Source organism: Zonotrichia albicollis, chromosome 7, assembly GCF_047830755.1.
Source record: "Zonotrichia albicollis isolate bZonAlb1 chromosome 7, bZonAlb1.hap1, whole genome shotgun sequence".
Taxonomy (NCBI): Eukaryota; Metazoa; Chordata; class Aves; order Passeriformes; family Passerellidae; genus Zonotrichia; species Zonotrichia albicollis.
The window spans coordinates 32,666,887-32,690,913 of NC_133825.1; the positions used below are offsets into that span (position 1 = coordinate 32,666,887).

At 40.2% G+C, this 24,027-nt stretch overlaps 3 protein-coding genes across 3 annotated transcripts in view; 1 reads left to right on the top strand and 2 right to left on the bottom strand.

The window, feature by feature from the left end:
- Positions 1-796: 796 nt before the first annotated feature.
- GDF2 (growth differentiation factor 2) lies at positions 797-7,528 on the bottom strand. The gene is made up of 2 exons (XM_005481261.3): positions 7,002-7,528; positions 797-5,358 (listed from the first exon to the last, which is right to left on the bottom strand). The coding sequence occupies exons 1-2, from the start codon at positions 7,342-7,344 to the stop codon at positions 4,418-4,420; spliced, it is 1,284 nt and encodes a 427-aa protein (XP_005481318.2). The 5' UTR covers positions 7,345-7,528; the 3' UTR covers positions 797-4,417.
- Positions 7,529-12,259: 4,731 nt separating this feature from the next.
- On the bottom strand, positions 12,260-22,389 carry GDF10 (growth differentiation factor 10). The gene is made up of 3 exons (XM_014275764.3): positions 21,803-22,389; positions 17,414-18,321; positions 12,260-13,184 (listed from the first exon to the last, which is right to left on the bottom strand). The coding sequence occupies exons 1-3, from the start codon at positions 22,098-22,100 to the stop codon at positions 12,993-12,995; spliced, it is 1,398 nt and encodes a 465-aa protein (XP_014131239.2). The 5' UTR covers positions 22,101-22,389; the 3' UTR covers positions 12,260-12,992.
- MAPK8 (mitogen-activated protein kinase 8) overlaps positions 21,944-24,027 on the top strand; it is a 229,284-nt gene continuing 227,200 nt past the window's right edge. The window contains exon 1 of the mRNA XM_074544943.1: positions 21,944-22,083. The gene's annotated coding sequence lies outside the window, so the exon portion shown is untranslated. The remainder of the gene's footprint in view (positions 22,084-24,027) is intronic.

The following is a 24,027-nucleotide window of genomic DNA, read 5'->3' on the forward strand; positions in this document are numbered from 1 at the left end:
TCAAATTATATGTATGAATAAGAATTAATTTAAAGGTGATAGCTGGCTTCCAAATACTGAGAGGCAGAATTTATTAGCTCAAGCACAGGACTATGCTAATGAGATATTTAATGCTTCCAGGACTTCAATAAGTATTTCTAGACAAACCTTCACTGCCTTTTATAGATGTACAAGTCTGGGTCAGTACAGCTTCATAGCTGTCTGTGACAGGCATGACTGGATTGCATAGGTATGGTCTGAGACTGTCTATTCTGTTCTGTTCTTGTACTGTTTGGTTCAAAGGAAAACTTGTTCCTGAGTAGGCTTTGTAGACCCCTCAGAAATAAAAAGAATTAATAATAACGCCCTCAGATTCCTTTCTAATTCCCATACCAAAGAAGAAATGTTGGATTTTTGTCCTAAGGTTTTCCAGTTTTTATGCCATACAAGCCTGTATAGATTAAAATTGAAGTTGGAAGTTTTCTTTCACATTACTTAAATATGAAAATATTTCCATTTTATGGTAACGAAAATAGCATTCTGAGTTGGTTTATGATTACATTCATAATAAGAAAAACTTAAATCCAAAAGGTGTTAGATTTTGATTTTTTGTAAATATTCCCTTCCCTTCCCTTCCCTTCCCTTCCCTTCCCTTCCCTTCCCTTCCCTTCCCTTCCCTTCCCTTCCCTTCCCTTCCCTTCCCTTCCCTTCCCTTCCCTTCCCTTCCCTTCCCTTCCCTTCCCTTCCCTTCCCTTCCCTTCCCCCCTGTTTTTACAGTGGTCAAGAAAAAGAAAAAAAAAGAGAATGAGAAGATGATTTATATATTTAATGTAAGATTGAGTGAAGGTAGAAAAAGGGAATTCCCATTTTGAAATCTCTCTAATTTCAGCCAGGAGCAGGTGGAGAGTCACCACAGTTTATGAAGCACAGCTGTGATAAACTCACACTGAATAGCTCCACTGAACTGATGAACTACGATATTCTAGATAAGCAGAAGATTCAGGAGGTCATCAAGAAAATGCATTTCAAATATGCAACCTGACCTATTTCAGAAATATACTTTTGAACATGCAGTCCCAGAAAAATTGGTATATTACGTGTTTGCATTATATTTTCTGTATTCTCTGCATCCTACATTTTGGATAGATTTACATGTTCACTACACCAAGCAGAGTTAGCCAATCATAAATACTGAATATTAAATATCTATCAAGCCCTCCTATCTTGGGATTATATTTGAAGCAGTGAGAGGTCCAGACACCCACAGCAGGCTTTGTTTGGTGGCCATCAACATTGGCTATCCCCAAACCGATCCCATTCCCACAGAGAGTTCTGCCTCCAAACCGATCCCATTCCTGCAGATGGGTCTGCCCCCAAACTGATCTGATCCTGCAGAGGGTTCTGCCCCCAAACCGATCCCATTCCCACAGAGGGGTCTGCCCCCAAACCGATCCCAATCCTGCAGATGGGTCTGCCCCCAAATTGATCTGATCCCACAGATGGGTCTGCCCCCAAACTGATCTGATCCCACAGATGGTTCTGCTGAGGGTCTGAGGCTCTGATGGCTCCTCCTGGCACTGCTGCCCCCCATGCTGATATATGGCCCCTTGAGCTGTGCAGCTGTGACATCAGCCTTGTGTTTATGGTAAATGAATAAGTTTTCATTCTAACTGTGCATCTGTTGAACACTGCACAAGCCCCAACCCGCTCCTCATTAATAGCTGGTCAACATTCACAATCCAGTCATGAGGGAGGGCTTTCTCAGTGTCCAGTGGGGCCCAGCTTGAAGCAGGGGCAAGATGCTTACCTGTTCTTCACAGCCTGTAGACTCTCTAGAGCCATCATGACCACTTGGCTGACTTCTTGCATCCCAAAGCATTTGAAACCTGAGTGATCTCAAACAATTATTTAAAATTAAATGTGCAAAACTACATAAATCAAGCTGCTAAATGTAAAGCCAAACATCAATTTGACACGCACTTCAGCCATGCTGAAGGTAGCAGCAGCTGTAGTCACTACTGGGCTCTTATTTCATCTTGACCCTGTTCATTACCCTATGGAAAGATTCATGTTTCATTTTCCTACCATGCCAACCAAAATGTTAAGCCAGTGGGTGTATGATCATTAAAGCTGGCTGGAAGCACAACTGATTTTTTTCACTGAATATAAAAGCAACTTCTAGTCCAGTTTTGTGATGGGATCTGTAGGTCTTCTCCGGAATTCTGTGAGCACAGCTAGGAGCTGAGGTTTTGAGCCAGAAATGGTTTGGGGTATATTTTTTCCCATCCAATGTTTGTCTTCAGAATGTAACACCCCCCCACCCTCCCTCGATTCTTGAGAATTTCTCTCTGTGAAGGTTTTTCCCCTTCCCCATTTTTTTCATTTAATTATGGACAAAGTCCTGTATTCAGTGAAGTTAAAATATAACTAGGACCTTGTGTTTAGATGACTGGAGGGCACTTAGCTACAATTACATTGACACGAGGGTGAATAAGTCTTCTAATGTGATCAAACCAAGTGCATGTTTGGTTGTTTCTGTCACTTAAGAGAAGTTTTGCAAAATGTCAGGAGCTTAGCAAAGAGGTACAAAAGAGGGAGACAACACAGGGGGCTGTGGCAGGAGGAAGACATAACGATGACTGTAAGATGACAGAAGCCAGTGGCAAAAGGATTACTGCTGTGGGAAGTTTAAGAGGTTAATGGCATGCAGTTAGGGATGTATGGAGTTTGCATGGACCCAGATCCCAGATCTGATCCAATTGCAGACCAGTTCTAAAGAAAAAGACTATAAATCAGTTCAAGAATTCTAGTGAATCGTGCTTTGTGCTCATGGTTTGTGATCTAACCAGCAGTTCTTGATAGAATTACAACTGCCCTGCTCACACTCACCTGCTATTTGCTCTGTATTAGGTTAACAATAGTAAATAAACTGTGTATTGGATTTCAAGCTGACCTGTTCATGCCAAATGAATTCGTCTTGCCCACAGGCTGTCCTAATTCAAAACAGATGGATCAATTTAAATTCTGTTGCTTCCATATGTTAGGGTAATGTTTAGATTTTTGCCTCATCGATATTCTTCACATTTTTGAATGGGTGAAAAGTCTGTTAAGGATTTGGTCCAAAAGGGTTCTCAGGTAGATGTGTGTAAGGTGGTTAAGGAGTAGAAGTGAGGTGCGCTATGGTGTTGTTGTACAGAACTTACCCCTGTCACCTGCAACCAGTTTAAGAGAGTTTGTCCTTTTACAGGCACAACCTCCATTAGCATCAAAGGAAGTCTATTTTAATTGCAGGAAAGATGGTGTCCTTGTTTAGTGAAAATAAAACTGAAGTCAGAAGAATGATAGTATGATAGTATATTTCTCATACAGCAATGTAATAGGACATAGATAGATAAAAGTTTTCCATTTTTTCCCAGACTTCTAAGGGGTGAAAGAATTTTGTATGCAAAATAGAGTTTCTCCTAAGAAGAAATTTTTACAAAATCAGAACCTCATGCCAGACTCTGAACAACAAATTTAGGCCTCTAAATAAGCAGCCTAAGCTGACATTTTCAAAAGTGCTGAGCTCTGCCAACCCCCACTGCTCTTAGGATACAGCTTCTAAGGCTGGACATCATTTGACTGCATGTTCTTGCAAAGAAATACTAAGAATATGCAGTAGGTCAAAGTGGCTCCTTATCTTTGTGCGGCGATAAGGGCAGCTGCTCCTCCTAGGAAACAGTGTCTTGGAAGCGGAAGGCTGCACTTCTTATCATTCAAGTGTGTGCCATAAAGGGGTAAAAATAGGGACATTGAGGATAAGAAAGCTGAGACTAAGGCACCTGCTACCCACAGAAGGAAACTTGGGAATGAAATAAGTGAGAGTCTCTTCTGTTTTGAATACTGCAAATCTTCACTTACAGGAACAAATAATTTGCCTGTAAAAGCCTCTGAGATTACTGATATGAGAAAAGGCTTCCTGGATTTAGATTCCTGACTTTATCATGCAGACAACATTCCATTTACTGAGTTGTACTGAAGCTGAAAATGTCAGAGATGACTGAGAGAATTAGATTTCGAGAGCTGTTAAACATTTGCAGGACATTCTAAACCCCCACTGAAAGTCCTCTAGTTTGTGACCTAAATACAGTTGATTAAACAGAAGGTTTGAAATAAGGCATTGACATTGTATCACTGTCACCAGATAATGCATAGTTCATTGAATCTCACAACATTTTAATCCAGTATTCACTTTGCCATGATATATAATGCAGGCTATTTACAAAGATTGCCATTCTTTAAATGACAACTTTCCCTTAAAACAAGCAGCAACAACAGCCAGCCCCATACCCTGCTCCAAACCATGTTTGTAATGGTCTTCATTAGCATCACTATTGTACAGATTTACACAGGACAGAAAAAGGGGATGTTCCTATTTTTAGAGATTCAGCCTTGTATACTACCTGCAGCCACATTCTGCCACTTTCATCCCTTCATAGTTATATATCAAAGTAGGCACACCAGCATCATCTTTATAAAGAATGGAGATTGAATCCAGTTTGGTTGGAACACAACAGGCCTTGGAGGCTTTTTTGGGATTTTGAAGATGCACCAGGGTTTGGACAATAGCATGTTTAGTTGGGGTGACGTTATCTGTCAGAGGGAAGAAGCAGCCTCCTTTACACTCGAAAGCCTCATAATCTTTTGGTGCAATGATCCAGGAATCCCAGCCAATCTCTTCAAAGTTCACATGGAGGGAAGTTCTCCTGCAGTGGTTGGCTCCAACACTTCTCTTGCTTCTGGAGGAATGCAGGTGGGATCCAGTGATGGCCTTTTCCTCTCCCTGTTGCTCCTCTTCAGATGAGGTGTTGTTCTTCCCTAGTTTCTTGAGCACGCTTTCCTGTTCGTGAACAATCATCTCACGGAGCTCTACTTTGGTCTCCTTTGTCCCGTTGCTGCGGTCATTGGAGAACACTATTAACAGGGGCAGGTTTTTGGTGTCAGGGGTAACACTGACATCCAGCTTCCCACAAGTAAAACCACTCAGAGATTTAGTCTCTATAACAACCTCTAGCTTATTTTTAGTCTCCAGTCTGTCTGCCCTGACCCATCTTTTCACAGCGCTGGACACTTCGAACATCTTCCAACCACATTCCTGGATATTGTGGGAGACAAGGGAAGATTTGGTACTTTCTGGGTTTTCCCAGTGGCCATCATCTAGAACATCATAAATTACCATGTTGCCTTCCAGCCTAGAGAGAGACCCAACTTCCCTGGGACAGGTGATGTAAATTCTCAGTTCAGCTCTGGTGATTTCCTCATATTGTGGAATAGAGATGTTGAAGAACAAAATGTGTTTCTGAAATGGGTTTTCTTCTGGTGAATCTAAAGAAACAACATCTGCAATAGGAGATTAAAATGTGGTTACAGTGCTTCTGACTGTCCAAGTAATTGATTTTAAAAGACTCAGGATATATTTTGGGGATAAAATAAGAGCATTATAACACATAACAGAGCATTAAAAAAAAAGAAAAATCCCATCTTCTGGCCAAGTTTCAAGGGCAGAAAGTGAAAAGAGGAAATGGAAGTCCCTGGTGTTGGTAGTATTTTACTGTGATTGCATAGCCAGGTGCGTGTGTGGAGGGAAGCATAAAGAGGCTGCCTAGAACAAACTGTGGATGATGGCGGGCAGTATTAAGTACATAAATAAGGCAAGTGCAGAGTTTTCAGATTTAGCAATTTGCTAAAGATCTTTTTTACACAAAGAATTTGTAAAAAACCCCAATTATTTCCTACTCTTTTGCTCTAATATACATGTATAAGTGTCTTTAAGAACTGGCTGTGCTAAGGCTTTTATTGTTGTCTTCAGAAAAGTATGAAAGCAGCTTAGACTGGGAGTTTGGGTAAATAGAAAAGTTTTTGAAAGTCCTGAATTGAAGCTCCAGTCTCTATCTGAACTGGGTCTTGGTGATAAACAGCTTTTCATGCCCAGATTGCAGACCTGGTCCAGGCTGGACTCCCTGAGTTTGTGTGGATTTGTTCACGTTTGTTTGTTGTCTGCAAATCTATGTGCAGTACCAGCAAGTCTGCCTTGGAAGGGGCAGATATGTGGCTGGAAGATCAGATTGGTAGTATTTAAAAGTCATCCCTGATGTCTATTTAATGGTCAATGTAAACTAACTGCTTAATAATGACTGGGTTTTAGGACAATTTTAATTGGTTGTTGCTGCCATTTCTTCAGATCATTTACCCTGTAAAGTAGTCAGAGGGGAGAGCGAGATACGGAAACTATCATCTAGGTCCTATGGTTGAGATTTCTATTTCAGGACTAGGGAAACTAATTTGGAAATTTGGAGTTCTCCGTAGTGTCTATTTTTCATATAAACAGAAACTTCATTTCTCCCTGCTTCATTTTGTAACAAGGATTGCACTTAATTCTAACTTTTTTACTGCCTGATGGATCTTTTAAAAGTCTATTTAATGTTACGTAGTCAGGGATCTTGAATTTTTTCTGTTGACATAAGCATGACTAACCATTTCCATATAAATCTCTGTCTAACCCAGAATTTTGGAGGAGCAGTGCTGGTCCATGTTTGGATCCAGCAACAAATTTCCCAGCTGGTTGCTGTAGTTTTTAAATATGTACAGAGCCCACCAGAAAGAAAAGCTCTCTAGCACCAGTGTCAATTATAGGTGATCAAAAGTATGCATGCTAACATTAAAACTCAGTTTGAAATATCTAGGATTGAGAAGCATGCTTCATGTAAACCTTGCTATTTAGTGCATCCTCTTAGCTCAAGCATTTGAGAAGAGAATATTGTACAGTGAAAATATCAAAGAAGAAAAATAAAGATTACTGCATTTTTTAAAGATTGAAAGAAACTATATAGTTAAGAATACAATGCAAAGTTTTAACTTTTAATTTCTAAATAATCTGGGGAAGTTAGGAACTCAATTTCTTCTGAATTTTAAAATAATCTGACTATTTACTATCAATTTATTTCTTTAAAAATTGTAGTCCACATATTGAGGATTTTTCCTACCTTCAGTACTGAAGCTCCTTACAATGTTGGATGCAGGGATGGAGGACTTGTCTGCAGCATATCTGTTGTATAAATCAATCATGAACTGTGGTGGTTCTTCTTTGGTCTTCACTTGTGAGGGGACCCTTGACAAATTCAAACTCCTCAGTAAATCCATCTTCATATTCTCCAAGAAAGATTTAAAGTTGAAATGGTTCTCATCTTCTGCTTCCCCAGGATGAAAGTGTGCATCAGACTTTCCCATACCTGACAGCCTGTCCCAGTCTTCCACAGGCTTGCCTCTTGTCAAACAAGCAATGATGTTGAAAACAGACAGTGCAGCTAATACTCCAAAACAACACATTTCTTCTACATTTACTTTCTGGTGGAGTGACAAGAGGACAAGGATATTTTAGCTGATTGCCAGTCTTGTTTCAATACTGACAGAGAAAAGAAGATGTAAGGCAAACAACTGGAATGCCCTTTGCAAATCACTTTCTGGTGTTCTTTTTGCAGTCTGCTTCAAACCCCAGCCTCTTGTCAGTTGTCAAGCAGATTGGTCATACACTTGTCCTTATCAGAGTCATTGATGCCATGCTTCAGCTTCTGTTATCTAGCAAAGCTCTTAGTTAATGAAGATTCTGTAAACATCTGACAAACACATGTGGCTGGTGGGAAGGACATTGTATATTGTAAAGAATCCACATTTCACTTTAGGGTCATCTTTGCTTAATTACATTCTTCTATCATTTCCTTGCCAACACAGAGAGAAGCTTTCTTAGGGATGCAGAAGTTTACACTGTTTTCAGCAAGACTAGAAAATACAAACCTAGAACAAAATCATGCTATTAGCAAATAATATCTCACAAATCATTTATACAGTCCCTCCACATATGATTAGAAAATGCCCCTTAGTTTGATGGAGACCTGTGATTCTGCAAGACATGATCTCATGACATTACAAACAACCTTAAAACTTCTTTCCGTTTATCAGCCAAGGGCTATTGTTTGTACACAGTGAAATATCTGTTTTGTGTCACGTTTGCTTCATGTTGTTTGCAGGCTTGTCCATTTTCATTCCTTTGGTGTATGGGAACTTAGGCTTGTTTTTATAGTATCTTATGTAATATAATTCATAGATTCATGATGGTCATTTCAGTCCAAGAACAACCAGTCATTTTTTTAGCAACCTCAAAATGAAGACAGAACTAGGCTTTCCAAGGCCACATGGAAAGTAAAAAGTCCTTTTGAAGATAGAGAAGGTTATCTCTGATGAAGATATAGTGTGCATGAGAAGAACAGGCCAAGGCAAATGAATTTCTCATGATGCAGAAGAAAAACCAGGTTTATTTATCTTAATGAATGCATTATGATTTAATCTAATGATATGTAATTGCTTTTTCTGTACTAATAATGCATAATTTTTTCTAAGAACTACTCAATTCATACTGTAGACATGCCAAAAAATCTGAAGAATATTGAGCTTTTACATCAACAAAAATCTCATTGCAAACATGTGGTCATATTTTACCTTTTTTGGCCATTTCTCTTGTTTTTTAGCAGTGGATTCACAGCATTAAAAGTGATCTGAGACTTCTGCAATGCTTCCTTATTGTCTATTCAAGTGATAACTTGGATCCAAGATCCTTGTTAATTATGTACCTATGACAAAATCAAAAAGGATTATTTGGCATTGATCCTGGTCTCTTGCATAACAAGGCTTATATTTTCTCAGGACCTTTGTGTTTCCTACCTATATACACAGTTAAATAGCTTGTGTTTGGATAAACATAACTTCTAAAGTGCCAACAGACTTTACCTGAACATGTCAAAGAATCAAAAATTTCTTCAATTTTTGTAGCTAAAATATTATCACCTACAGCTAAAAACCCCTTCATGCCATGTTCATAATTTCATTGTGCCTGACTTTACCTTCTAGATAGGAATTCTTGTAACTTTCTGGCTGGTTTAAGGAGTCCCATAGCACTGACATTTCCCCCTTTCAAAGTGCTTGCACAGTGTAATCAAGTTACTTCTCAGTTTTCTTTCTGATAAACAGAACTGTTCTTTTCAGTAACAAAAGACATTTTCTCTTCCTGTTTAATTTCTTTCTCTTTTGTTTCTCTTTCAGAATTTGAAGGTCTTCTTGACAAGGTGAAACCTTGGGCTATATATAGTTTTCTAGTGGCAGTCCACCAGTGCCACTGGCAGAAATAACACATCCTTTCTTTATGTGGTTCACTGCTCCAGAGTGTATCTTTCCAAAGCTTTCACTGGCTGCCATTACATAGCATCATGCTGGGTGCTCAAACTGCATCACAAATCCATGACAGCCACAAAATTTTTAAGGGTTATGACTTTCAGGGGTGCAGTCTTGCACTCAGTAGGAGCCCCCCCATTCCTTGTGACTAGGTACCTGAAGTTCTGTATCTGTCTACTTTAAAATTAATTTTAATTACATAGAGTGCGGCTAGATCAAATGATCTGTATAAACACCTCTCTCCTCCTGCAAATACTTTGGGGGTTGCTATATACACACTCGAAGTTCATACAAAAAGGTGTCAAATACTGTCAGGCCAAGTGTCAGCTTTGCAGAAACTTTACAATGAACAGTTTAACTCAGTGGAAATACCTTTTGAAGCTGTTCTTTGAGGTTTGGCAGTAAGACATTTTTAAATTAATGTGATACACAAACACATTAATATTGTCTGGTGGTTATTTGAATTATGCAGCCTTGGCGAGTGAATTGAATACTGCACAAAAACCTAGGTACATTGTAGCTGTTGCTGTTACCTCTGGAAATCAAACACTGGCCTGAAAGAATGAAATTGGATTTGTTTTAGAAAAAATGGGTTTTAACACTTTGCTAGCTAGTATCAGCTCTTTTCGTGTTTTATTTGTCTTTACTCATACAATTTTCTTTTAGGATTAGTCAGTGGAATTATCTTGACCTGTGTTTACCACTAGTAACAAACTCAAGCATTGAGCAGAATGGTTTATAGGATGCTCAAAGAAATAAAAAGATCTGTAGGAACCAAAACTTCAGCATCCTCTGGTAGCAGCTGTCTGCATTTGTGCCATTTTAAATGCAAAGTTTCTCTTTCTAGAGAAAGATTGGACATCCAAATTCCAAAGATCCAGAAAGAAGTAACTTAAACCACTAAAAGTGGTTGAAAGCCTTTTTGCTTCATTGAAGAATTGCATTGAAGAATTGACCAGTACAGCTAAACTCCAAATGAAATAAGCTTTACTGATAGGAGATATGTATGACTTATGTAGCAAGGGTACATTTTGAGAACAATCACACTTACAGGTATAATATATAGTTTTGCAAACAGAACTTTTAATGCAGTCTTAACCTCTTGGAGCTTTGTAGTGCCCTTCTGAGTGCAGCAGTAGCATTTTCTATATGTCCTATTGACCTTAGATCACAGTGTGGCATCTCTTGCCATAATAGCTTGCATGAGCACATCTTGAAAAAAATGTTTTTGTTGAAGGACTAATTCAAGATATAGCAAGTATTCCTCAAGGAAAACAAAATGCTATGTATGAGAATATAAGCACACTAAGTTAATATGTCAGGATTTTCAGATATAGTGATGAATGGGAGCAAGACTAGAGCTACATAAAAAGGTAGATTTTCATAGAGGGCACAAATAACATGGATTTAAGATACTTTGAAGAATGTTACTCTTATGGCTTTTCTGTAGGAATGATGACTTCCTGACAACTTTTGAATTTTTCTTTATATGTTAGCATTACTCTATCAATTGTAGTTGTGTTTCTCATGATTTATAAAACCACAAGATAGTAAATTTTTTAAGGCAGATCTCTAAAAGCGACACTATACAAAGGTTTTTTCCAGTAGTTCTAGTGTAAATTACTGTAGTAATTTACAAAGTAAAAAAGTACTTTGGGAGAAGAACTGCAAACTTGATCAGTGATCTTTTTTTTCGGCATAACTGGCAGTTACTACAGGGCACCATTTTTACTTCTTAGTCAGAGCTTCCTATGAAGAATTAGCAAGAACTGCGTCAGAGTAACCTTGCAAAGCCTCCCATGCATGCCGAATCTTGCTTTTATGTATGTTAGCAAGAAGTACCACATTTACACACCTCTGTTGTCGGAGAAACTGCACCACTTGAGCACAGAAAATTGGTGGCAGAAGATACCCAGAACCTTAGTAGGACAGGAGCCTTTCAGTAATTTGTTATTCAGAAGGAAGTGCATGTAGTATCCTCCCCTTAAAAAAAGCAGCTCCTACTAGAACAAGGTAGTGCCTAAGGTTACACTGTTTCTTGAGAAGGAAGCATTCCATATCATAATTTGTGCTACCTTAGGAACTTCAGGTGTTTCTTCCACTCCTGGTCCCTTTATGCTACTGTACAGCAGGTGGGTGAAAATGAAGTATGTGGCAAGTGTGTCCTAGAACACTCAGAGGATTGACAGACACCATGATGGGAACACCAGCTCTCAAAAGACTGCTGAAGTTAAAAGGCCACCATAAATGTATCAACAGGAGTTAGAGGGATGCAGAGACTTTATTTCTATAAAGACTTCCAATGGAACCACTGCCAAATGTTTCCCATTTTGATGTTCATTGTTTGAAAAGAAAGTTAATGAAAGTTCTGGAAGGAGTTCAGAAGAGAGCTGTGAGAAATTGTTTTAAGGCTTAGAATAGGAAATCAATCTATTTAAATCTTAGCCAAAATGTAACTTGACCCTACTCTCTATACTAAAAATACACAGTGAAAGTATTTTGGATAATAGATAAAAGGGTTCTAATGAAATAGGTTACAGTAAGATCCATTGAATTGAAGCTAAAGCTCATCAAATTCAGTCTAGGATTAAGCCACTGCATATGAACAAAGAGCACTAACTTTTGGAACAACTACTTGTAGTCCAGTAGAGATATTCTATCACATGAAATCTTTAAAGCCAAATTTATGCATGTTTGTCAAAGATATTCCCAAGCTTAAAACAGAAGTTCCATAATGCATGGTGCAGAAACTGCTGAGCAAGGTTCTTTGATCTGTGCTATGCAGGAGGTCGGTCTGGATGATCGCAGTATTTCCTTCTGTCTTTAATGTATTGAAGCGCATTATGACAAGCTTAACATGTATTTACAAGTTTCCATTTAATTAATAGAATGTAGGAGAGTGCATTTATAGAAAAACAATCAAATATTTTTAGATACTACTGTACCTTTAATTTATTAGCTTTTGTTAAAAGCATGTAACAATCTAGAGGATATAAAGAATAATTTACAAAAATATAAATCTTGGTTATTTTATTTTAGTATTTCAACATATTACTATACTGTATGTGTTATTCAGAGAATATGTTTAACAACCTGAAATTATCCAGCAAACCAAAAATGTGGGATATTACATGTCTTTTGTAGAACAAATTATATATTAAGGAAAGATAACCAAAAATGACTATATTAACACACTGTTTATATGAAAACTTATGCAGTGAACTATACTTGCATCCTGAAGAAAATATACATTTTAAGCCCTTTATTACAGCATTTCTCAGTATAAATATGCATATTAAGAGTATGAGTATTTTAGGCAAAAACTTTTGATTTGTGTACAAAAGTGATATTCTAAAATAAGCCTGCCTCTGCAAGTTCACTTCCCATCTTCTTGGTTAACTGAAGAGATAAAATAGTCAGAAAATAACATATAAAAACATATTTTAGTCCTTTGATTATGGAAAACTTTACACTTAAATTTCGTTCTAAACACCAGGTATCTTGGCTAGGTGGGTTAGGAAGGTATCTGAAGAACTGAATTCCTGGAAGATGAATATGAAAGACAAATGATGACAGTACAGCATCCTTGAAGGCAAACACGTGCATTGTTTTAGTCCTTCTGTGTGCTTTCTGTAGAGGAATTGGAGACTTGCATTGCTTCATCAACACAAGTGGATTAATTTCTCCTTTACAGCTTCCCAGAGCAGTCAGGCAGAATTTGTAGGCCTTGCTAAAGGTGTGTTTGTACGAACTTACCGGCAGGCACAAGTTTCAACTGACATATTGGGATACACCTTTAAAACAACATTTTTGTTCTCATCTAAGAACAGGACACTGAGTGAGCTCATTTTGTCAGGAACACAGCAGGGTTCTGGGATGCCAGGAATGATTCCTACGGCTTTTACGATGCTCTGAATTGTAGCATGATTTGATGGCCGGACAATCTAGAAGAGAAGGAAATAGTTACAGCTTCACATATGAGCAGTCACTTTCCTAGGTGGACTTGGTTTAGGCAATCAGTTTCCTATGTGAACTTGGAAAATCACAACAATTATGCAGTTGTTTGTTTCTCAATAAAGCAAATACGTCAGTGTTTGAATTACAGGGCCACGTAGCTCAGCCAGTCCCTCACACTTCCAGCTTTCCTGAGCTGGATGTATCCAACAGATATTTGGTGTTCCTTAGGCTACCTTTATAAATACCAGAGGAGGGCACTGGTGGCACAGCCAGCAGCCACAGGTCTGAAGAAAAATGTCTCTAAATGTACCTGCTACATGCTGGAGGCAGACATGCAGAAGAAGAAGCCTAAACAGGGGCATCGTTCTCAGTTGGTAGATGCTGTATTTTGTGTTCTTAACCTCTTGTCTGACTTATAAAATTTGCTACGGTATTTCCAAAATAACTATCCCTATTGTTCCAATAGAATTTTTTCTCATGTATGCTAACCTGAAATTAGTTACTTTTTCCTGGAGTGGTCACTCTCTTTTCAAAGAGCAGAGCACTCCAGAAGTAGTGTACACAGGAGAGAGTATAGAATAGTCAAACACCCTGACAGAGCCTTTCTGATCATAACTGTACAACAAATAGTTAATATCTGTGGTCTTTGTGTCCCTCTGCCTTCATCACCAGGCTTTTTTAAAAGGAAAAAGGCTGAGAGGCTGGGAAAAATATGAAGTGAGGATTCACAGCAGCTTTACATCTATAACCTGTTTGGGGTTATAGCCACAAAAACCATGGTTTTCCATTTCAACATGAAAAATTACGCAGACCATGGATAGAACAAAGGAGGTATTTTTAGGATAATTCAGTTTTGAAACATTTGCATTAACTGTAACAGATCAGCAACTCAAAGGCTTTCAGATCTTCCTTAATTGAAGCCATTATAGGGAGTAACTATGAAATTTGTCCTTGACCCTTCAAGACAGAGTCCCTACGGCCAAGTCCCAACAGTGACCAATCCTGCACAGTGCCTTTCTGCAATTAGCATGTTAGCATAATTAGCAGCAGCTTGCCCTCTCTTGCTCTCCTTCATCTTTAGATTTCAAAGCTGTCCACAGACAAGCAGCATTGAGGTGGTCTCAGCTGCTGTGTGAAGTAGAAATCAGTTTCTACCCATGTTGGTCATGTGAGCATATGCGGACTGCAAGAGAGAAACAGGAGATTTGAGTGTTTAAGCAACTGCAGAGTATAGAAATTCAAAGAATCAGAGCTTCTAAAATTAAGTTCTTAATTTAGCCTTTATTAAAAACCTCCTGAACTGTTCCTAGCACCTGTGTTATTTTATGTTGTTATTTAAAACTGCCACAGATCACAATGTGCTACTGAAACAGCATTTATTGCCCCCATTATAGCCACCACTGCCCTCATGGCCAGTTACTGACTTACAGGATTCCTGGCTATGAACCTGCAGAAGATCCTACAAGGATCTTCTCCCACTGTGCAGCCTCTAATATCAGCAAGGAACAAAGACGTGTGAACACAGTCTATCTAGACTGAGCAGCTGTTTCCCATGGCAACAACACTAATTATGTTTTAAATGCCTGAATGTGGATATGCTATGCAGACAAGTGCTTAGAAGGGAAAATGTTTATGATAGAGCAGTACTCTGTATGGACTCTGGCTGCCTGAGCCCTAAATCCACAGGAGAGCCAGACAGCACACCCATCCCACATCCAGCCAGGCTCTGAATTTTTCCAGCCCTTTTGGAAACCTGGCATCAGTGCTCAGTGATCATGGGCTAGGCTTCACATTTAACTTTGTCCCAATGTGCTAAAGTAGAAAACTTGAAATAATTAGTTGAATGCCCAGTAATAATGACACTGAGGAAGTGCTAATGTTTTAAATGCTGGCTGCTAAGTTATATACAACACACCAGGTTCTATGACATGCAGGACTGGAATTTATTTGGTGAATGCAGCACTGCAGCCAGCCATACATATAACCTAGTGCCCCTCCTCACAGTTCAGGGAATAGTAAATGAACTTACTATGAGAAGATTTGTACCTATTTGTACCTAGCTGTTGAGTATATATCTAAATCAAGACTTGCAATTATTAAAGTGGATCTGCACAATGATGTACTGACACTAAAGAAAAAAAAAACCTACAATGTGATGATACCCAACATGCCAGGTATGTAATTCTATCTCCACAGTTCTAAAAGGGTACTTTGGAAATAAGGTGTCTGTTGTCCATCATAGGTTCACTGTGCAGACCAAGTCTTTATGAATAGCTTTAATCTGGCCTTTGAAACTCTCCTGACTTACAGCATATGTGAAAAAACAAATGTTTTCCTCAGTAATATAGAGCAATTCTCATGCTCTGAACTGAATCTTCATCCATGCTAGCATCCTCTCTTTCTTCCTTTTGAAACAGTCATTAAAAAAAGCTACAGCTTTCAATCTGCTTCTTTTTTTCCTCTGTTTAAAATACAAAGCTAACAAGTAGTAGACCTCTTTCAAAGCAAACTCAATCAATAAATGTGAACGATTTAGTTTCTCTGGTGTTTGTGTTTGGTTTTTTTGAGAGGGGGGTGGATGTTTTGGGGTTTTTTTTTTGTTGTTTTTTTTTTTTTTCCTTATTTTGGTTTTTGGGCATCAAGATATTAGTGAAAGGGAATCATTATAATATATCAAGTAATTGCTTATATTTCTAGATAAGATATTAAGTTAGGGAGCAATATAAGCTTATTTAACTATTCAAGCTAGCAATGGATCCTCTCTCTTTTGGCCCTACCAGCTTTTGTGTAATGCTGTTTTGCTCACAAGAAGCCAGACGTGCTAAATGCATCTTTTTTGAAGGGTGGAGTTGTTGTTTGGTGGGGGATTTTTTATTTCTTGGGTTTATGTTGTTGTGTGTGAATAGTGCATTAGACTGCGAGCCTATGGCAAAGGACCCATATTCCCAGACTGTCTTTTGTTTTGGGTAAGTTAAGTGGTGATTTTGTTGCATGATCAATTTGTGTTACAACTACAAAGTAAAGTTGTATGTAAGTCTGTGCAAGCTTTAATTTTTGCCAGATCATGTGTCGATTTATATACACCTGGCTCAGCACTGGCCAGCTATACAAGAACATGTGGTCTGATTTGTACACTCTACCATGAAATCTGGATTTCCACTGTTCCTGGACTTAAAACTAGCCTACATATCTACTCTTGCTGGAATTATACTACTTGTTTCAACACAAACATACATCAATCTCCCTGGACGTAAAGAAGGGCAGATTCCTGTCTCAGAGCCTTGAAATTCTGTGCTGTACAGCACTATTCTTTGTTTATGTGCCAAATGACCACATACAAAAATGTCAGTCGAACAAATAATCAGGCCATTTTATTATTGCAAAATAATTAGTTTCTAAATATGCAGGTTATGCAGTGCTTCAGATCCTCCCCTCTGCCTTTACTTGAAAGCCTTATAAAATCCTAAAAGTTCTTGTCCAACATAGGATTACCAGCCTTTCTACTTCTTGTCATAGAGCAGAGTGGGAGTGAGAGAAATTACCTCTCCACTGGCAAATTTCACACTGCTTCTATAGGAGGAATTCAGTATGCTTACTTTAGACTGCTAGAGCCAATTTTGTGGCACTTCTAGAGACATAAGGTAAATCAACATTTTTGTTCCAGAAGGATTATCTAACATTTTTAGAATTTAGATACACAAACATAATCTTAAACAGTATTATTGTTTTCAAAAGTGACAAGCAGTTTCCTGAAGTTAAAAATACTGTGTAACTACTCTTTATTTTTCTTCTGAAGTGTTACAAGTGCAATCAAGAAATATGCTGATAGAGTAGCTTGTTTTAATATTAGCATATAATACTTCATACTTCTGTCACTACGATAAAGTGTTTGGATGATTTAGTGTGTATAGCCATATTTTCATAAGCTACAAAAGTCTTTATGCTATGGTTTCAAGATGTAAGATGAGAAATTATAAGATGAACCTGAAGGTTTTTTCCTACTCTTCAGATTGCATTTGAAGGGAAGTGGCAATCTTTTTGTACTCTGATGGCTAAGTTGATGGAAAAAATATTGTTGAAATTCTTCAGGTCAAGGCAACAAAACACAACAAAAAAAGGTAAAAATCTAAAGGAAATTCCAATTAAACAAGCACTTGGATAAGCAGATCAGTAGGCCTACTGTTTACAAGCTGACAAGAATAAAAAGGCATACTACCTTGGGCATTGGAAATTCACATGCACCTGCACAGTAGTAAGCATCGAATGATTTGGGAGATATGATCCATTCATTCCAGCCAATATCAGCAAAGTCAACTTTCATGTATCTTCTCGAACAAATCCTTGGCTCATTCCATTGTTTTCGCCTTGCTTTCTTCATCGTTTTCTCATCAAAATTTAGCACCTGAGACTTTTTAAGTGTTTCTGTATTTTCTTGCCCTTTTCTCCTTCGATCTTTGCGTGAGGCTTTTGGTTTCAAGGATCTGTAGGCATTCTCCCATATGTCATGTTTGTTGTATTTATTGTTGTTATAATCTACTTCTGGCAACTCATTGTTCTGAATAGAGCTGGCGAGGTACGTATCCCTCCTAACTCGAGTGTCAGTAGAAGCATTAGGGGATAGATTTGGGTCCCCGTCATTGGGAGGGAATGGATCATAACGCTGTAGGGTGCCTGCCACACTGTTAGGTTCAGAGATTGCAAGATCATTGGCATAAACTAGTATGTAAGGTAAATGGCTGGCAACTTGCTCGGGGAAGCCCTGGTGCTTCTCCCCAGAATCAAGCTCAGCACAGAGAATGAGCTCCCCAACTTGTTTTGATTCTTTTACAATGTGTGAAATGTCCTTTGCATGCCAAGCGCCTCGCCTTTGAAGAAGCACAGTGATGTTCCCTTTCACCAGTCCATAGGCAGAATTCTGGTGAATGCTTTGGAACACCAGGTTTAGCCGTAGGAGTGGAGGCAGGTGAAGGAGGCGGCAGGATGAGTTCTTGGACCGTTTACAAAACACCTCCCGGTGCCGAGGGCGTTTGTCAGCATAGAAGTGAAAAGTGGCAGCAAGGATCATTTCTGAATCCTGCATGGATGTCAGATTGAAGCAGTACAAGGGCTTCTGGGCCAAGAATTCTGTAAGAGAGCAAGGAAAACATGGATGTATATATGAGACCAAAAACGACAGTCAAATCTTATTTCCATTTAAGTGAATTAACAAATTTTGCTTTTCACTTACATCAAATAATTTAGTATAGTGAGCTTGCCACTTCAGCTTAGAACTATGGTGAATAAGAGGAGGAAAACAACTTAGCTATTTAATAGCAATATTACAATAGCATTGGGCATCTTTTGTACACATGAGGGATAAAATTCTTCCCAGAGATTTTTAGTTGCAGACTGCCTTTCATTCTAGGCAAACAAGAAAAGCAATCCTTGATTGATTTCATTCATAACAAAGGCTCAGAGAAGCTGTCAAATTTACCTGCAGCAGGGCTCAGAGAAATACCTTGCTGAAACCACTACTAGCAGAAACCAGGTTTACAGTTAATATTCAAGATTATCTAATCTAAAGCTGACTGCAGACTCCTGAAAGATGTCTGGGTCCCAACTCTGTGGGCAACAGCTCATCATTTGTAAGTAGTGCACATGAGACATTTCATAAGGGGCCTGGCAGTAAGCAGTGTGACACATTTTGGGGGTCATTACTCCTCTGAGCAATCCTCCTTTCCAGTACACATCGTGTAGGAGCTTTGTTTAAAGCACTCTAAAACACACTTGGTTTCTAAGGCTTGTGTTTAGATCTGCGTGAAGTTAGTGACAAATGCTATTGAACAGAGCTGACTCTTAGAATTCAAACACCATTTGAAACAGCTTCTTTTTAGCTAGTTAAACAGTTTGTGCTCAGCTTACATGTTTACTCTCATTTACAGTAAGACAAGCAATTTTACACTGATAACTGCTCACACCATGTTTATTTAAACAGTAGAAACTGCTCTTAGTGTGTTAAAATATAACCCCATCCCAACATAAAAAGATGATGCCTTAATAGTCTGTCATTGTGAAAAGTTGCCTTTGTTTTTTCACTAGCTCAACAGTATGTAGGAAGGTGGTAGCAGAACCAAGAAGTGATTCCTGTTCTCCCAAGCTCACACCACTACTTAGTGGTGCATCAAAGGATTACAGTCTGTAAATTTGTAACTTTAATTAAACCAAGTGGACCAACCCTTTGGCAGCCCTGTTTGACATACCTGAAAATTCTCTGGCAGAAGGAAGTAAAAAACCATCCCAAACCAAACAAAACCCAACAAATGCAACAGCCAGGCTTCCCAGAAACATTTAGTTTTGTTTTTCAATGCACTACAGATGATGAGCCACAGAAATTTTGGCAACAACAGAAAGGCAGTACTGTTAACTGCCACCTGTTGGAACATTCTTTCTTTAAAACAGTTTCATTACAAAGAAGGAAATGAATAATGCTACACCTTACTAAATTGGTGGTTGCTGTCTCCTGGTTAGGGCTGCATAGAGCCATGATTTGGACTAAAAGAACAGTAGATTAGGATGATCAAATCCACACAGGCAATTTTGGAGTAAAAATGCTCAAGTTCAAATGTTCAAATGCAGTTTCCATCTACACCATCTGTATTTTGCTCCTGGTACAGTGAAGTGGAACAGCTTGCACTGATGTGATAAGAGCCTATTTGTTTCTGTCATTCAGGCAGGACAGAACTGCTATTTGCAAGCTTTTAGTCATATGTATAGGTGCTCATACTATGAAAAAACTTAAGGGTTTAGATTTTATTCAAGTCTTTGAAGCACAGAAATTTCACAAGGCTAATATATGATTTCTCAGGCCAAGGAAGAGAGTAATTATAATACTTCCTGTAGAACACTAGGCTTTATTATTGCATGTTCATTTCAGAAGGCATATGCTTCTAAGAAGACGTCTATCTACTGGCTCTCTCTACCTGAGTTGTGTACAGTTGAATTTTTAAATATTTCTTTTAGTAGTAAAATGCACCATCAGCTCTGTAGTTACTGCTATGAAGCACAAGCATTGTTGGGACAAAGACTTTTCAAACACCAATGTCTCAGGGTTTCAGAAGGGAAGGTAATTTGGGCCTCTCTGCCTTGCTTGCATGATCAGACAAATGAGTGAAATAATATTGATTTGTATTTGGTCAGCACAGTCTACCTGTGGGTAGAAAATGCTGATATTTTAGCTTTTTAAAACAGAATTACAAGTAGGACTACTTTGATGCAAGTAGTGTGTGCATCAGATTATTTGAAAAATTTAGAAAAAGAATATAGTGCAATTATTGCCTTGTCCCCAAATCCCTCTTGTAGTCCAGGGCCTTATTTGGGTGACAGCCAGTATTAGCTGCTCAGTTCACAGAAAAACTTATATGTTAACAGGAGGTCATGGAAAACCATCCACAGTGGAAGCTCCTTCCTAACCCCTACTATAGCAACTAATAATGATCTGGAGCATGACAATTTATTTTTCTCCTAAGTGTCTGCAATTGCTTTACATAATAACTCTTCGATTTTTAGACATTTTCATTAGCCACTTACTCCTCCCTGGAGTTTCCCCCTCCTTGAATATGATTGCTTTTTGGTACTACAGTTGACATAGGACAGAAATTAAGTTGAGGTGAACAAGAGAACATGAATTATTGTGCAATATTATAGTAAGCATTCCCTAAACCACTGTATGCTGCATTTTACTCTATACATGAGACTTAAGTGGAGGAGAAATAGATTAATGCAAAATTTGCTTTTGTGAGTTTCAATCCGTCTGATTTGTCTAAATAGAAAAATGAATGCTTCTGACAAAGTAGTAACAACTAGATTCTGGAAACTCATGCAGTTCTTATTTTAAGAACTAAGATCTTAGTTACAGTCTGTAAGTGTTAACCAAAGAAGGAAGATGTCTTCCAGAAAAGAGTTTGTGTTTCCTTGGCAAAGGATAACAAATGCATGGACTATCAACTAGGCAAACGTCCTTTTTATTATTTGACGTGATATTGGGATAATGAAAGTCTAGTAATGAAAGTGTAGGAAGGAGAAACAATACGTATGTTTCTCCACCCTTATAATCAAGCTAAGTAAAACGGGGGAGAGCGACGTCAGGTATCTGTCTTGCCCGGTTTAGGCAGTGCAAGGAATTTAAGATGCCGAGCAATTTTCGGCGGTCCTGTAGGCGGCACTCTTCCTAGCAGGAACTTCTGAGGCTGCCAGAGAAGCCGGGGAGAGGACCAGTGCCGGGAGCACTCGCTACGAGGCTTATGCTCCAAGTATTTCTGAGCAGATCTTTCGGCCCAGTGCGATGTGCGCTGGGAATTGCGCTTCTTTTGCCGCTGGTTTGCATCCACAGCAACGGAGACTTTCCCAGGGGAGGTGCTCTCCGGGAAGGGAAGGGAGCCAGGGAACGTGGGAAGCCTCGCAAAGCGAGGGGCGACACCCTGTCCGTGCAGGTAGCAAGGGAGCCCCAGCATTCACCCAGAGTGACACCGCCCGCAGTCAGTGACAGACTCGACGCAAACCCGTCGCTTTAAAGCGAAAGAGGAGCGAGGGGGCTCCGGCGGTGTCCCCCGCGCCCGGCCCGTCTTACCCGGCCTGGCTTTGAAGCTGCGGACCGTGTTGCCGTCGCCGGGCCGGCTCCCTTCCCGGTTGTACTTCTCGTAGAGCTTAAGCATGTGGACAGCTACCATGTCCTGAGCGATGCTGCCCAGCCCAGGGGGCGGCGAAGAGCCGCGCCGGGGGTCGCGGCCGGGGGCGGACGAGGCCGGGCCGACGGGCGGCCGGACGGGGCAGGCGGGCGGGCTGCCGGCGCCCTCCCCCTCAGGCGAACGGCAGCCCCCATGGCCCAGGGCCCACAGCAGGAGGCAGCAGGTCAGGCGGGCGGCCATCGGGGGATGCTGCGGGCGGCTGGCCGGGCGCGGAGCGGCGGCGGCTGGGTCGCTGCCTGCGTCTGGGTCTCCCGGTTGGCCCTGCCGCACCGGGGCGAGGGGGCGGCGGGGCCAGGGAGGAGGAGGGAGGGTGGGGGCGGCCCCCCCCCGCCGCTGATGCCGCCTCCGCCGGGCCAATCCCCGGGCCCGGGGGCGAGGAGCTGCGGGCCGGGGGCGGCGGAGCGGGGGCAGCTCCAGCTCTCCGGCTGCGGGGGGCTGCGGGAGGGGACGCTGCCTTTCTCCGACGTGGGGCTTCCCCGCTCCTTACAGCGTAGCGGGAAAAGGACCTAAATTAATTAGCGACCAGCTGCTGATGAGAGACACATGTCACCGCCGCCACTGCGGCATGGGGCGCTGCGGCAGGACGGCACCTTGGCTGCCTGCGCCGGCCGGGAGGCGGGGGGGATTGAGAATAATTTCTGAAAGATAGAAGCGATAGATAGCAAGCAGGGCGGGCAGGCGGTGAGGGCACGGAAGGGTGAGTGGCAGGCAGGGGCAGCGGCAGCATGACACGGGAAGGGTGTGATATACGTGCCGAAAGTGGAAGAGTCTTTGCTGTTTCCCCTTTGCTGGCAGAACTGACAGTGCTGTCTTGTGAAGGCAACGCTGTGAATAGTGTTTATTTCAAGGACCCCTGAGAAAAGAGAAGCCCCCGTGGGTCCATACTCTGGAAGAGCCGGTGCGAGCTAGCCGGGAGTGCAGCAAGGGTCACCGATAATTCCCAGCAGATACTGAAATGGTCGGGGTTAAAGGGGCTGTGCATGGGTAAACTTTCGTCATTGGACTGTTTCTATGTGTGGTTTGAAGGAGGAGAATACTGGTGTGAATTTCTGAAGGATTTACATGGCTTAGGTCGGAGGGGGTTGATTTCAAAGTGAATGGTGCGTGTTGCACTTATTCTTCATGTGACACAGGTATTTCTGAATCATAGTCATCCAGCGGGTACAAATGCTGGTGTAATGAATAGCAGTTTTAAAGACAACCTGTAAGGAGAGGGGTATATTTTAAGGGAATTTTAAATTTCCGCCTTCTTTTTAAAACCTTTATCTCTAGTAGCCAAGACAGTTACTTTTCTTGGAGATGATACAAAGCAATAATTGAAAAATTGTTGGAAAAAGCTACTGTTGCTGTGTATAACACAACTCTTTTGTGCTTTTCTCCCTTAACCTTGGAGTGTCAAGTCTGAGCAGATACCATTGAAAGCCTCTGAACCACAAGTTTGTAGTTTTTGGATCATAGCAAAGAAAGGTTTGATTCATTTTTAAAATTAGGACCAGGCCTCATTGCTCTGTGCCCTTTGAATGTGTGAAACAAACAATTTGCAAATACAAATTTGCCTAAATGTACATTGCTAAAGTATCAAACCTCCTATTAATTAATCTTTACTTATAAGTAAGCCAAACTACCCTTTGATGCTTTTTTTTTTTCTCCATGGTAGCATGCTCATGACCTCCACTGGGGGTGTGAGCGAACCTTTTGTTGTTTGTGGTTTTTGTCTGTACTGTTTCTATACAATCAAGGTCCTGTGAAAAGGAGGAAGAGGCAGCAGGAGGTAGAAACAAGCTGGGCTATTTTGGACCAATGTCCCATTAAAATGTTCTCCCTCTCCTTAACTCACTCCAAACTTCTATTCAGGCATACACTTTGTATCAGTCTTTAACCTGCACTAAAACCTGTAGGACACTGATACTTTGACATTGTTGGGAAAGAATTGAAGAATCAACCAGGGATGGCTAATATTTCTTGCCTTATTTTATTGCAGAACAGCAGGAATTCAAAGTCTTTAAAGCTCTGGTACTTTGACTCTTTTATGCAGCTGAGATGATGAAATAAAAATGTGTTTGGTAAAGGAATTCAAATTAGCACTGGGTCACATAATTCCCCTGTT